Source organism: Fukomys damarensis, unplaced genomic scaffold (assembly GCF_012274545.1).
Source record: "Fukomys damarensis isolate Sample0158 unplaced genomic scaffold, DMR_v1.0_HiC HiC_scaffold_27, whole genome shotgun sequence".
In the NCBI taxonomy this organism is placed as follows: Eukaryota; Metazoa; Chordata; class Mammalia; order Rodentia; family Bathyergidae; genus Fukomys; species Fukomys damarensis.
In genome coordinates this window covers 23,913,574-23,926,318 of record NW_022900939.1, presented here as the reverse complement: position 1 = coordinate 23,926,318, position 12,745 = coordinate 23,913,574, and the positions used below count along the sequence as shown (strand labels likewise).

General features: G+C 44.8%; 1 protein-coding gene and 1 non-coding gene across 13 annotated transcripts in view; both read right to left on the bottom strand.

Moving 5' to 3' along the window:
* Sf1 (splicing factor 1) overlaps positions 1–10,839 on the bottom strand; it is a 12,366-nt gene extending 1,527 nt beyond the window's left edge. For 3 of the 12 annotated variants that reach the window (XM_010636047.3, XM_010636048.2, XM_010636046.2), the window contains exons 1-12: positions 10,679–10,839; positions 7,865–7,940; positions 4,738–4,890; positions 4,472–4,561; positions 3,752–3,935; positions 3,542–3,657; positions 3,227–3,334; positions 2,009–2,189; positions 1,485–1,758; positions 1,144–1,203; positions 865–1,044; positions 1–18 (exon numbers count right to left, since the gene is read on the bottom strand). The exon at positions 1–18 is cut by the window's left edge. In XM_010636047.3, the coding sequence (XP_010634349.1) occupies positions 1–18; positions 865–1,044; positions 1,144–1,203; positions 1,485–1,758; positions 2,009–2,189; positions 3,227–3,334; positions 3,542–3,657; positions 3,752–3,935; positions 4,472–4,561; positions 4,738–4,890; positions 7,865–7,940; positions 10,679–10,760 (1,522 nt within the window). In that variant the 5' untranslated portion in view covers positions 10,761–10,839. The other 9 variants (XM_019209279.2, XM_010636043.3, XM_010636044.3 and 6 more) reach the window with 9 other exon arrangements.
* LOC117283573 lies at positions 2,821–2,957 on the bottom strand. Its single transcript, XR_004514606.1, has one exon. It is a non-coding gene; the product is annotated as a U4 spliceosomal RNA (small nuclear RNA).
* Positions 10,840–12,745: the final 1,906 nt, after the last annotated feature.

Below are 12,745 nucleotides of genomic sequence, written 5' to 3'. Positions count from 1 at the left end.
GTGGAGGGGTGGGCAGGACTACCCTGGGGTCAGCCTCGAGGTCTCTGGGCTTAACAGAGTAAGCCCTTTGTCACCAATGCCCCTGTAGGGGCTGAGGGGAAAGTACCAGACACAAGAACCGGCTCTGACGTCCCTCCGCCCAGCCGCCGCCACCACCGAACGGCACATTCAACCTCAAGGCCATAGTGGCTCTCTCCCCACTACCTGGCCCCATCTCTGCAGTCTCTCAGGCCCAATCACAGCCCCTCCAGAACATGCATGCACCATCCCATTCTGGCCTTGGCACAAGACCCAGCCAGCCAGTAGTTCACTCTGCTGCTCAGAGGCTGGACTTCCAGCATCCTCCCTACAGCTGCAGGCATCCCTGCAGGCCCCCAGACCTCTCCCAGACGCAACCACACCAAACATCAGCTTTCCTCCCCGTGAAGCTCCCATGGGGCAGGATGCCCCTTGTTTCCACTCTCCCTCCAGACCAGTTTCGTCCCAAGGTGTCTCCTGCACATGTGAGTTTTTATTGCTCTCTCAGCCCAATCCCCCAGTCCCACCCACCCCCACGAGCCCAAAATATTCCACTCACTTTGCTGCCATGGCAAGGGGGTACTGGAAGCCATACTGCTGCTGGGTGGAGGGGGTGGTGGAGGCTGCTGCTGCCTGCTGCCATTCAGACCTCTCCCAGACGCAACCACACCAAACATCAGCTTTCCTCCCCGTGAAGCTCCCATGGGGCAGGATGCCCCTTGTTTCCACTCTCCCTCCAGACCAGTTTCGTCCCAAGGTGTCTCCTGCACATGTGAGTTTTTATTGCTCTCTCAGCCCAATCCCCCAGTCCCACCCACCCCCACGAGCCCAAAATATTCCACTCACTTTGCTGCCATGGCAAGGGGGTACTGGAAGCCATACTGCTGCTGGGTGGAGGGGGTGGTGGAGGCTGCTGCTGCTGCTGCTGCCATGGAGGAAGAGGGCCAGAGGGAGGAGGCGGGGGCTGCCCACTGGGAGGCGGCGGCGGTGGCGGCATCATGCCCATAGGTGGCGGCGGCATCATACCTATAATTAGGTAGAAGGTGAGGCCTCCAGGCAGGAGGGAACCTGGCCCAAAGCCCCACTTATCCCAGGTCTAGGTATGAACACAAAGCTGGAAGTTACCTTTTCCTTGATGCAGGCGATAGACCCCAGAGCCCACAGGCGTACTTCCCAGGTACTGATCTTGATGGAAGGAAAGAGCAGGGACTTAGCAAGACATTTGAACTGTCCAGGGATCACACCCCCCAACAACTTCCTCAGCCCCACAGACCGAGTCCCCAGCATCACAAGCAGTCCCCAGCTCCCTGCCCTCACGGACAGCTTGCTGGGACAACCCTATTCCTCTGGAGCCTGAGCTCTGGGGAGGCCGGCAGGCCTTGTGCACTTGCTAGCCACATCTCCCAGTAACCTGAACTAACCCCTTATCCCAAAGCCCCAAGGTTTTTGGTCTGACACTTACTTACCCATTGGAGGAGGGCCATGGTGCCCAGGTGGGTGGGGGCCCTGGTTCATCGGTGGTGGTGGTGGCTGCATCCAAGGGGGTGGGGGTCCATTTGGGTTGTGCTGCATGGGATGTCCACCATGTCCACCTGTCAGGCTGGGTAATGGGTGTGGGAAGCTGTGGGGGCCACCTCCAGGGCCACCAGGACCACCTCCATGCATGCCGTGGTAGGGCCGACTCTCCGAAGGGCCAGAGTTCATCCAGGGTGGGCGGCTCTGGGTGGTGGACATGAGAGACTACGTGAGAGTATTTCCCGCCAATGCCTCTGCCTGCTCCCCCTGGTGGCAACACTGTCCTTCTGGCTCTGCCATGGGAGCAAAACACAAGGACTCCTAAGCAAGTCCCCCACACTGGCCAGATACTCCAGAAGAACAATGTTGCCAGCCACATCCTTCACTCTGCTCCACCCAAATCACTTGGCCATAGCTTCCAGTCTCCGCAGGAGGACAGGGAAGCTAGACCAAGTAAACCAATTCTGAGGCTCACCGGTGGAGGTGGGTTATTGGCAGGAGCAGCAGGCCTTGGTGCACTGGCCAGGGGTGTGGTGGCAGGGCCAGAGGTGGACCCTACAGATGCTGGGACAGGTGCTTCACCCAGTTCAGCCATAAGAGACAAATATTCTTTATCCATCCGTGCTTTATCCTGAGCTGACTGGGGGTCTCCAGGCCTAAGATGAGATGGAGATTCAAAGAGAGAAGGGGAAAAAAGGCTCAAGGAGGCAGCTATGACCTTGAAAAATTTACAGTTTTAAAGAGTTCAGCCATTAGGTCACTATTTCTTCCCAACCCTTTACTAAACATAGTTTTAAACAAACTCTTCTGGTCTTCAATTTTTCCTTTTTTTTTTTTTGAGACAGGATCTCACCATGTAGTTCAGGCTGGCCTTGAACTCACTATGTAGCCTAGGCTGGCCTCGAACTTATGACAATTCTCCTGCCTCTGCTTCCTGTGTGCTGGGATTACAGACATGTGCCAACACACTCAAGTCTTCAATTTTAGAGAGCAGTTCTGCTTTTGGGATCACCAGTGCTTGCAACAGCACAGGTCCTAGGTTAAAAACCCTGGTGAGAGCACCAGGTCCTCATTAGCCTAAAAGAGCACAGGTTCTCTCACCTCTCAAGTTTCATCAAATTGTTATCTTCCCAGTTTGAGGGAAGGGAAATCTATGTAAGACTGGAGCAACTGCCAGAAAAACTCTGACCCCAGAGTAGGAAAATGATAGCATTCAGGGCTGATTTGCAACTGGTAAAATTCCAGTCTGCTTAATCTTCTTGAACAGATCTTAAGCAACAAAGCCCCAGTGGAAACATTTCTACACAACTAAAGAGGATGGAAGTTTCCAGTTTCCCTAGATTCAAGGACAAATAGTTTTCAATTAGCAATAATCACACCTCAGACAAACTTCACTGGCTACAATACTACCACTGTGCAAAGCCTCGAGAACAGTTAAGGGTTTACTGTACAAACCCTTTTTTGGGTATCAGAGACGGAATTCAGGACCTTACGCTTGAGAGACAGGCATGGTGCCACTGAGCTAAATTCCCTGCCCTGTTTATAATTCTTCTAAGTTTTAAAGCACACCACCACAGGCCACATGCACATAAAAGAATGCTTCTTGTGGATGCATGAAGTTAAATACTAATTTGTGTGTTAAAATCTGTCCCGCATATCATGAGCTCCCAGAGAACCACCACCAGACCCTCACCTCTGGAACTTGCAATCTGAAGCGATGTGGCCGGCCCCTCCACACTTGGTACACACTGTAGTGTTGGTAATGCTACGAGTCTCTGAGCTCTGCCAGGGTCTTAAGATCCTGATGAGGATGGAAAGAAAAAAAAAAAGACATCAACCCTAGGCTATGGATACTCTTTTTCTTTGGTACCAGGGATCAAACTCGGGGACCTTGCGCCTGCAAGGCAGGTGGTGGAACCACTGAGCTAAATCCTCAGCCCTGTGGACAATCTTTCCACTTCCAGACTCCTCAAGGTCTCTATGAACTCTCCTCTATACTGAACGCTACCTGTTATCGTCTTCCCGAAGGGTGCCATTCAAGCGAGCCAACTCTCGAAGCTGCATCTTCCGTAAATCATTCTGGTCCTCTGGGGTCTCAATGCCCTGCTTCAGAATGTTTCTGATCTAGTGAAGACAAAGCAGGTAGTTAATTGCACAAGTGCTTAGGCTACCACATAGATTTCTCGCCAGAGGCTTTCTTTCTGGGCTCACCACTCACCTGTTCTACTGCCTTTTTGACATTCTCCATTGTATTGGCAGTGACTAGAGCATGAAGTGGCTCATCTTCCCCTGGCAACATCTGGCCATCTTTGCGTCCAACCTTCCCTTCTTTCACAGATCCTTTCCCTCGGATCATGATCTTGGCATTGCACTCCTTCTCAATGTTCTTCAGGGTGTTCCCTCTAACATGGGCAGAAAGCTCTGCATTTATATTCAATACACAAGTTCACATTCCAAAGTGGGGCAGAGGTGGGCTAAGTAGGCACTGATGGGAAAACTGCAAATGCAGAGTATTAGACTGTTCCACCAAGAAGTGGGACCTTTAAATTAAGGCCAGTTGCAAATCTGAGGATTTCATTTCTCTGCAGTAAAGGGGAAATGTTACCGATTCACAGAAAGATAAAAGTCAGCCAAAGTGAACCCTACCAAAAAATAGGAAGATAAGCCAACAGCACCCAATTAGGCACCAAGTAGACACACCTCCAAGGTTCTAAGGAATTCTATACCCCTTCCCCACCCCATCAGTGGTGGCAAACCTACGGTATGCAGCATGCTTGTTTTCAGGACTAAAGATGTTAATGCCTGAGTTTTTTCTAAACTAAAACCTCAGTATTCAGAATTTAGTGCTGGCACTTTACGATAAGTGGGTTTTAGGTTGCAGTTTGAGCACTCATCTCTCAAAGGTTTGCCATCACTGCCTAGAGTAATAATTACTCACCTCGGTCCAATTAGCAGCCCTACGAAGTTGATTTCTGGATATTCATCTTGGGGAATCATTACTTTATCGCTCACACGCGTTGCTGGAGGTCTAAGGAAGAAACATTGTCACCAAATGCACATATCTGAGATATCACAGGTAATCCAGTTCTTCTGGAACCACTGATATCATAATGTGCTATTTACTGGTGATTTGGGGCAAGAAGTGGATGATAGCAACAATTGACCTGCACATGTCCTTGTTCCAGACAACCTAGACTCCCTTACTTGTAATCTGCAGGCGGTTTGAAGTCAGGGTTGAGAGCAACCATCTCTGTGATGAGGTTGTGCCTCTCCTCTTCAAGCTTCTTGCGGGTACGGAACTCTCGAGTGTTAAGCCGCTTCCCCTCACTATTGTAGATGGGCTCAGGGGAAGGGGACCTGTGGGAAACAGACCCCTGTTACTGCTCCACCCCTACTTTCCTCATTCCCACATGGACTATAACACGCCTGCCCCAGCCCCTCTGCCTCTCAGACCCTAACAACACTCTTCGGAGGAACCGACCATAACGTGTGCTATTCAAGATCGTGTGGAATGGGGAGATGGAAACTGGCTTAGCATTATGGGCACTGGGGTATGTGAGGAAAGAAAAAATAAGGGTTTGCTTCTAAAAGTGATGAGAGAGGAAAAAAATGTCTGTTCTTTGGGGGCAAATCTTTGGATTGTAAGTGGCAAGGACGGTATCATCCTCTGGAGTCTTCTTGCCAAAATATAAATTTTTATTTAAAAAAAAAAATCCCAAACTTGATGAACCACAGAAACCCAAGTCTAGGTGTTATGTGAACTCTTGGAGAGCTCATGCCTATCAGAAGATCATCTGTACCCCTGACAGAATGAGCACAAGCTCTTTTACCCAAAGCAGCTGGACTCAAGCTATTGCAGCTACTTGGCCCCCACAATGGAGAGAGATGGTTCAAGGCTTCGTCTCTGCTTTTCCTTCAATGGCCTGGGGCTGGCTGTGTCCAAGGCCCAGGAGACAACCTGTTTCTGGCTGTTCAAGGTGGGGAGTCTGGGTAAAGAAAACCGTTAAAAGTGCTAAAGCAGCTTCTGCAAGAGGCTGCAAATGTAGACTTGGTCAAATATTTGTCTAGGGTCTGAACCTGCCAACAGCAAGGGGAAATCCTACAATTCTCCGCCAGAGTTTAAGTCCAGAAAGCAGATTTTTCTCTCTCATTTTAAAGGAGTAAAATCCTGATGCTACAAGCAAAAAAATAGTAATGATAAAATGGTCAGTTTACCACAGCTGGATTTTGCGGTAATAAAAAAAGAGAAGTTACACTCCTAGAATTCTGAGTTGAGTATAAAAAGGACCATAAGCTTGATATTCTGTATGAAAATTTAGTAGCAGCTGCAAGAAGGGAAGAGACCATGTGGATCAGGTTATTAAAAAAAACATCCTGAAAGTAGTCCAGACTCCTATACCCTTGGTTTAGTTGAGAACCTTGCCTAGTTGGAGAGCAAGGACTGAACTCGGCTGCTCCCACTGTCTTCAGCCTAAAGGGAACCATGTCATACCACGTTACACACACGATGGAATAAAAGGTCAGGTTTGTTCATGGCTAGTGACGGCTAAATGACACCTCCGTTTCTAGCATTTGTATAAACTGTTAGCACAATTCAGTGATAGTAAACACAAGCAAACATACCCCAGCTCATCAGACTATCATTTTACACATTTTAGCCTACAAGAGATTTTAAAACATTTTTAACTGTGCATGTTAAGCAACATCAGAATCATATGAAGTGGCTTAATTTTTAAATACACCTTCTTATGAAAGTCTTATTAAGGTAAGAAACTCATGCATTTCCCTCCATCCTGGACTTAAAAGCAAAACCAACCAGGCGTTGAGGCCTCTTTCAAAACTGAATGCAAGGAAGGAAAAACCCTGCTCTGGTTTTATTTCTACCACACTTGACAATTTTAATGCCCACCCCAGGGTATTTCTGGCTAATCACCAAAACAAGTTGTACCAGTACCAAATTGACCACTGAAAGGCCTCACAACAGTTTAACCTCTTCCCAAATTATGGAAGTAAAAGGCAAAAGCTAATGATCTAGAGGTTAGACTGGCCGGACTTCTTCACCTAGAATAGGCATTGGATAAATCAACTAAATTCTAATCCCAGTTCTCCAGGAAGCAAAGAAGGTTTGTTAAAAACTCAACCTTTGGAGGAATTGCCTGGTAACCTGTAGACATACTGTTAAGGGGAAAAGGCCAGAAAGGCACTAAACAGTTGTGGTCTATAATCTACAATGTTAATCTCTTTAGAAAAAAATTTTCAAGTCAAAAAGAAATGTAAAACACAATACAACCTTCCAACCAAAATTACTAGTAAAAAAGGTAACACATTTAATAAATATAATTAAAGCATCAAATATGGAGAAATGAAGTTAATTTGCTTCCTGGCAAAAGGCACCAGAAAGATGCATGTAAGAGTGACTTCTAAAGCCATTACATCATCTTCCTGACTGAATGAGCCATTAAAACTTGGTAACAAAAGCCACAGATACTTTTTAAAGCAAAGTCTTATGCTGCATGCACTAAGATATTTCATTGAGAGGAAGAGGCTTACTCGTCTATTAAATGAGCAAGTTTTAGGCATTCAAAGATCAGTTAGCCAATAAAATCCCAGTTGAAAAAGTTTAACTCCCTCACATAAACTTTTTACTTTTCAAAGGTGATAAAAATTAACTGAATGAAATATGACCACAGCTGTTTGAGGCCCACATTCCCTTTTTTAAAAAATGTAATTTAAGGTTGGTTGCTTGCTTTCCCAAAACAGGTGATAATATTCTGGCCCCTCCCAAAACCCCCAGGCAATGGCCAAGGCTGAAAATTAATTGGTAGTGAAGGAAGTTGGTTAGAAATTTCTGATTTTAAAACCACCTCAAAACCATGAGCAGGAAGACTGCGCAATGAGCTGGCCAGTGTTTCTGGCCCGCTCAAATTCAGTGATGTTCAAAAATATTCTTAACACCTGCATCATGTACCTGTGAGAAAAACTGCCCCATGGGCTTTCAGCCAAAGCAGGCACTGAAAAGGCAGGTTAATGCCACCTCTCACTCTCCCTAAGGGTGGGTAAATCAGGTTAAAATCTACATGCTTACCAATTGGAAACCAGTTGTCCATTTCCAGTAACTTTTTGTTCTCCCAATAATTAAGTCTCATTCCAATTTTCTAACTGTTGACTGACCATATATATTGCTAATTAAACCCTAGTCCCCAAAATGATCAGTACACCAGTTGTCTTAACTACAATTTTAATGAACTGACACAACATGTTGCCACCAGTAAAACGTATTGAGAAAAAGGTAAAAAGCGTTACTGTCAGCTGGTTAAAACTGTTTCCCAACCTGTCCTCAGGGTTAGGGGGGATGCCCAGGTCTCCTGTGCGCAGTTTACGAGTCAGGTCTTCTATCTGCAGTTGCACTGGAAGAAACCAGGTTAGGAAAGAAAAAAAAAAGGATGGAAAAAAGACATTGTTACCAAAAAACATCTCAAATCTCAACAATAAGCATGAAGAACTCGGAGACTTTGAAAGGGATGACTGATCAATGAACACACTGAGGCAAAATCCCCCAACCTCCTATCGGCAGGAGTCCATTTACATCTATAGGTATTTTTCACTTCAAAATGGTTATCACTTAAGGACGCAAACAGTTTGTTGGAAGAGGGGTTAGCAGTAGACTGTTCACTAAGGCTAATACCAAAGCATTTATTAGGAGGTGTTCACCTCTGTCCACCAATGCTTGCTTACAACTGGTAACCAGAACCAACAGCATGTATGGTATCACCCACCAGTACCTGGTTCCCACCAAATTACTTGAGGGGAAGACTTGAGTTTTATTTATTTATTTTTTAAACATATCCCAAAATAAGACCCAATTAACATGGGACAAGGAAAAATACCAGTTGAGCAAAAACAATTTTCAGTAAAACCAGGTTTAAAGTTCTTTTAACAAGACATTCAATAACCAATCTTACACATTAGATTATTTATACATACTTTCTGTACCACCAGACCTGTACTAGTAAGGGTGTATCTGCTTTTATTCAACCATTAACGACAAACCGTTATCTTCATAAACCAGTAGACATGCTAGGAGTTTAATCTCAGACCTGCTATGGATATGGGGAATAGGTGTGTAGAAGATGAAAAGTGTGGCTCAAGGAAAATGTTATGTGGCCCTTAGGCCTTGACCTGAGGCTGTGCAGGAGAGAGAAAGATGAGGGCTTCACAAAAGTTGCCAAAGACTGCAGGGAAATATTTAGTTGATTTTCCAAAATAATGGGAACTACAGAACCAGAGTGGCTTTCTTCAACATATTAAATAACCACCTCTTTCTTACCTTTGTAGCATCTCAGAGATTTAAGTAGGCATCACTAATGAGGGCAAGTCTTACTGGGTTATAACTGAGCTAGCTCCAAAAAGGGGTAAGGCATGCCTAACCCAGTGTCTTTAAATTCAACCTACAAGGCTGAACCACACCCCCACAACAAAACCATAAGGAAATATAAAATTATTAGGGATATTCTGGAAAAGGTGTACCATCAGAGTCAAAAGATGAATGATACCTAACTCTTCAAGTTCCTTTATGCTGAACAAATTCTAACTTTACAGTCAAATACTAAGCTTAAATTTAAGGTGAGTCACTTTCATGGAGCAGCCCTCTTAAGGAGACTGTGGGGTATGAGGTCTAAGCTGAATAAATAGCTGATACTGAAGATTAAGTGAGAAAGGATTGCTATCTTCCATGGAGCAGAGACCAGCTTCTGATTTGATTCTATTTCAATGATGGTTATAAACTGCCTTTAGGGCTCAGTGCCTGAAAGGGCCTCCACAGGAAGAAAAATAAGTAAGTTTGCTTCCCTTATTCTCTATGTGTACTTGTCTTCTTCAAATATGACTCTACTTTTTTTTTTTTTTTTTTGAGACAGGGTCTCACTATGTAGTTGAGACTGACCTGGAACTCACTATGTAGCCCAGGCTGGTCTTGAACTCACAGTGATCCTCCTGCCTCAGCCTCCCAAGTACTGGGATTATAGGCATGCGCCACCATGCCAGGCTATGACTCTATTAGGTTATGAAGTATCAGAGTAGTCTATGAGATATTAAGGGGATGGACAGGAGCAGACAGAACAGTGGAGAAAGAAGTATTAGTAGTAAAAGGAAAATAGACAATTCTAATACCTCAAAATTCGCAAAAATCTAAAACCCAGGAAATTAAAACCCTCCAAAATCAGTCCATGCAGCCTTGAAGCTTTGTTAAAGCCAGTCTCACGGAACTAGACCTGTGTTTGCCTTAACTTCGTCTAATGAGTAGTTTTATTAGGATAGTAATGTTAGAAATGTTCATCAAATTTTTGAGAGAGCTGCATTAAGTGTGTAAACATAAAACTTCCATTAAAGACCTTATCTTTTAAAAATTCTGAGGTTAATTTCAGTGCCACTGTGGATAGTTGCTTTTAATTCTTGAAATCTCTCAACAGAGATCTCTTACTCTACTATCTCATTCTGTATCAAGCAGCATCCCCTTCCCTTCCCAACAGTTCTTTAGTAGCAAATATAAGAGCGTTCATATTAAGACAGCTCTCCAAAGACCAAACCAGAAAAGATGTTGAAGGGAAGGTTGAGTTCAACAAAACAAAAGAGGGGTAAACTGTAAACACACTTGCAGAACCACTTTTTGTTCAAACTGGGATTGTTTGTTTTCAGAAAGTACCTATAAAGAGTAAAACCACATTTTAGGGAAAGGGAGGAATATGAGATTGGCAGAAGACCATGCTGTGATGCTGTGAAAAAGGTACTTGGTTTACAATACCTGCAGTGTTCTTCACTGGGCCTGTCCAGACAGGCAGACGAAACACTCACCTCATCAACTGGCAATGAACAGCAGCTGAAAAGGGTGGGCTGCTAGACTGGGAACTATTCTCTCCTAATTGGGCCCCACTACCTTCCTGGCACTCGTGGAGAACACTGCCTTTATAAACAAACCAAAAGGAGCTGCAAACGCAGGACTTGCTGAGCCAAACCTGATGGAGTCTGCCAAAGTCATGAAAGTACATTTGATTGTTTCTCTCAATAAAGCCAACTAAAACCTTAAACTTTCAAGATACATCACTCAGAGTAATCAGAAAATGTGCTTGGATGCAGAACGTGTATTTACCTATATAAGCTCTTTCCTGTTCCCGAGTAAGTCCAGGGGGAATAACTGTGGGCATTCCTGGAATCACTGTCTTCTGTTCCATTGTATCTTGGTTCCAGCGGCTCCTCTTCCGTTTCTTACTTGGGAAGTCTAAAGGAAGACAAAGCCCATCAGGCACCAATTTTAAAAAGCAGAGGTGACTATCAATAGGCAGACTTGGGGACACAGTGCACACAACCTTTAGCTTACTGTGAAACTGGTAACGACCTAAAATTTAGCTGGCAAAGGATGAAAAACAAACCTCACAAAATGAAAACATATGGCAACTACAAGATACCTAGTCTGGTAAGTTGTTGTTTCACATTTGTTACTTATGTCTGGAAGACCTGTGTGTATCATGTAAACAAGACAGCAAATCTTTTTTTTGTTGTTGAGCTGCTGGATGGAACTCAAACCTGGAACTTTGAAAATGCTACGCAAGTGCTTCACCACTGAGCTATACCCCAGTTGAAGTAATAATCTTGATGCACACATAGATCACACAGTGAAAATGTTAGCAGGTGCTTGCATGTCTAATCCCAGCAATCAGGAGGCTGAGGCAAGAGAATTTCTGCAAGTTCAAGGCCAGCCTCAAACTACAGAGACCCTGTCTGCCACTGATTGCTTCAAAAGCACAAAGTCCTGAGTTCAGTCCCTGGTACCAAAACAAAATACAGAGACCCTGTCTGAAAAACAAAGAGTCAGTCGGGTATGGTGGCAAATACCTTTAATCCCAGCACTTGAGAGGCTGAGTTGGGAGGATCAATGCAAGTTTAAGGCAGCCTGGGCTACACAAGTGAGCTCAAGGCTAGCCTCAACTACACAGTAAGACCCTGCTTCAAAAAAACAAAGTGGAAATGTTGAAGAGATATATACTTTATCCTCTGTGAACACCTTGAATGACAAGATTTTAGAATCAAGGCTAGGTCTATAAAGCAGCCATAAGGAAATCCTGGTTCTCCCACCTCCATCTTCCTCACAAGTCACCTTTCTGAAAAGAGGTTAGAACAAAACTGAATATTTTATTATACACTACTAAAGAAAAACACCTAATTCTCCAACAGAACCACCTTTTTCTTCACAAGCAGAGCCAAGATCAGAATTCATTCTTCCTGGAAAGTTAAGACAATTTGGGTTGAAACACTTAAAACTAGGCAGTTGCCCATTCCTGTAATTCCAGCAGTTGGGAGACTGAAGCAAGAGTATTCACGAGTTTGAGGTCAGCTTGGGCTACACAGTTCAAGGAAAGCATGAACTACACACAGCAAGACCTTGTCCCTTAAAACAACAAAATCTAGAACTCTTTAAATTCCACAAAGAACGAATTACATAGTGGTCAAATTATCTTTCCCTGACATATACATTTCCCTATACTTACACTAATTTTTCTATTTCCCACGGTTTCAAGTCCAGGATAAAAAACAAATCTTTTAAAACAGAGATAGAAGTTGGTCAGATCCAAAACTCTAGAGTCAACAAAGAGGGAGGTTAAAAGCCAAAGAAGGGCCCAACCATCACCGAAGCCTTCCAACTTCTTAATCTCGTATTCAATCCCTGGCAATCCACACCTGTATTAGCACTCGGAAGACAGTAGAATGGCCGCGAGTTCGAGGGCAGCCTGGGCTACACAATGAGTTCAAGGTCAGCCTGAACTACAAAGCGAAACCCTGTCTCAAAAAGTAAAAAAACAAAAAAAAAACCTTGCTTTATTGTAAAGGCACTCTAAGTATTTACCTCCCACATTCCTACAAAACTAAAAAAAAAAAAAAGAACCGTTCTACATTGTCAATAGCCCTTTTTTACACTCTCCTGCCATCCATACTCAGTACTCGGGTCCACCAGAGGTTACCCTACACATGGCCAGAGAGAAACCAGAGGAGGCCCCCTCCGGATTTCGCAGTCCCGCCAAACCAAGCAGATATGCTGCGCCTGCGCAGCACCCTCAACCTCCCGTCCCGCTCCCCCTCCCCCCCAGCGCGCATGCGCACTCGAGTACCAAGCAATGGGGCGCGCGCACCCTGCGGCGCCTCCGCCTGGACCTTCCCGTGC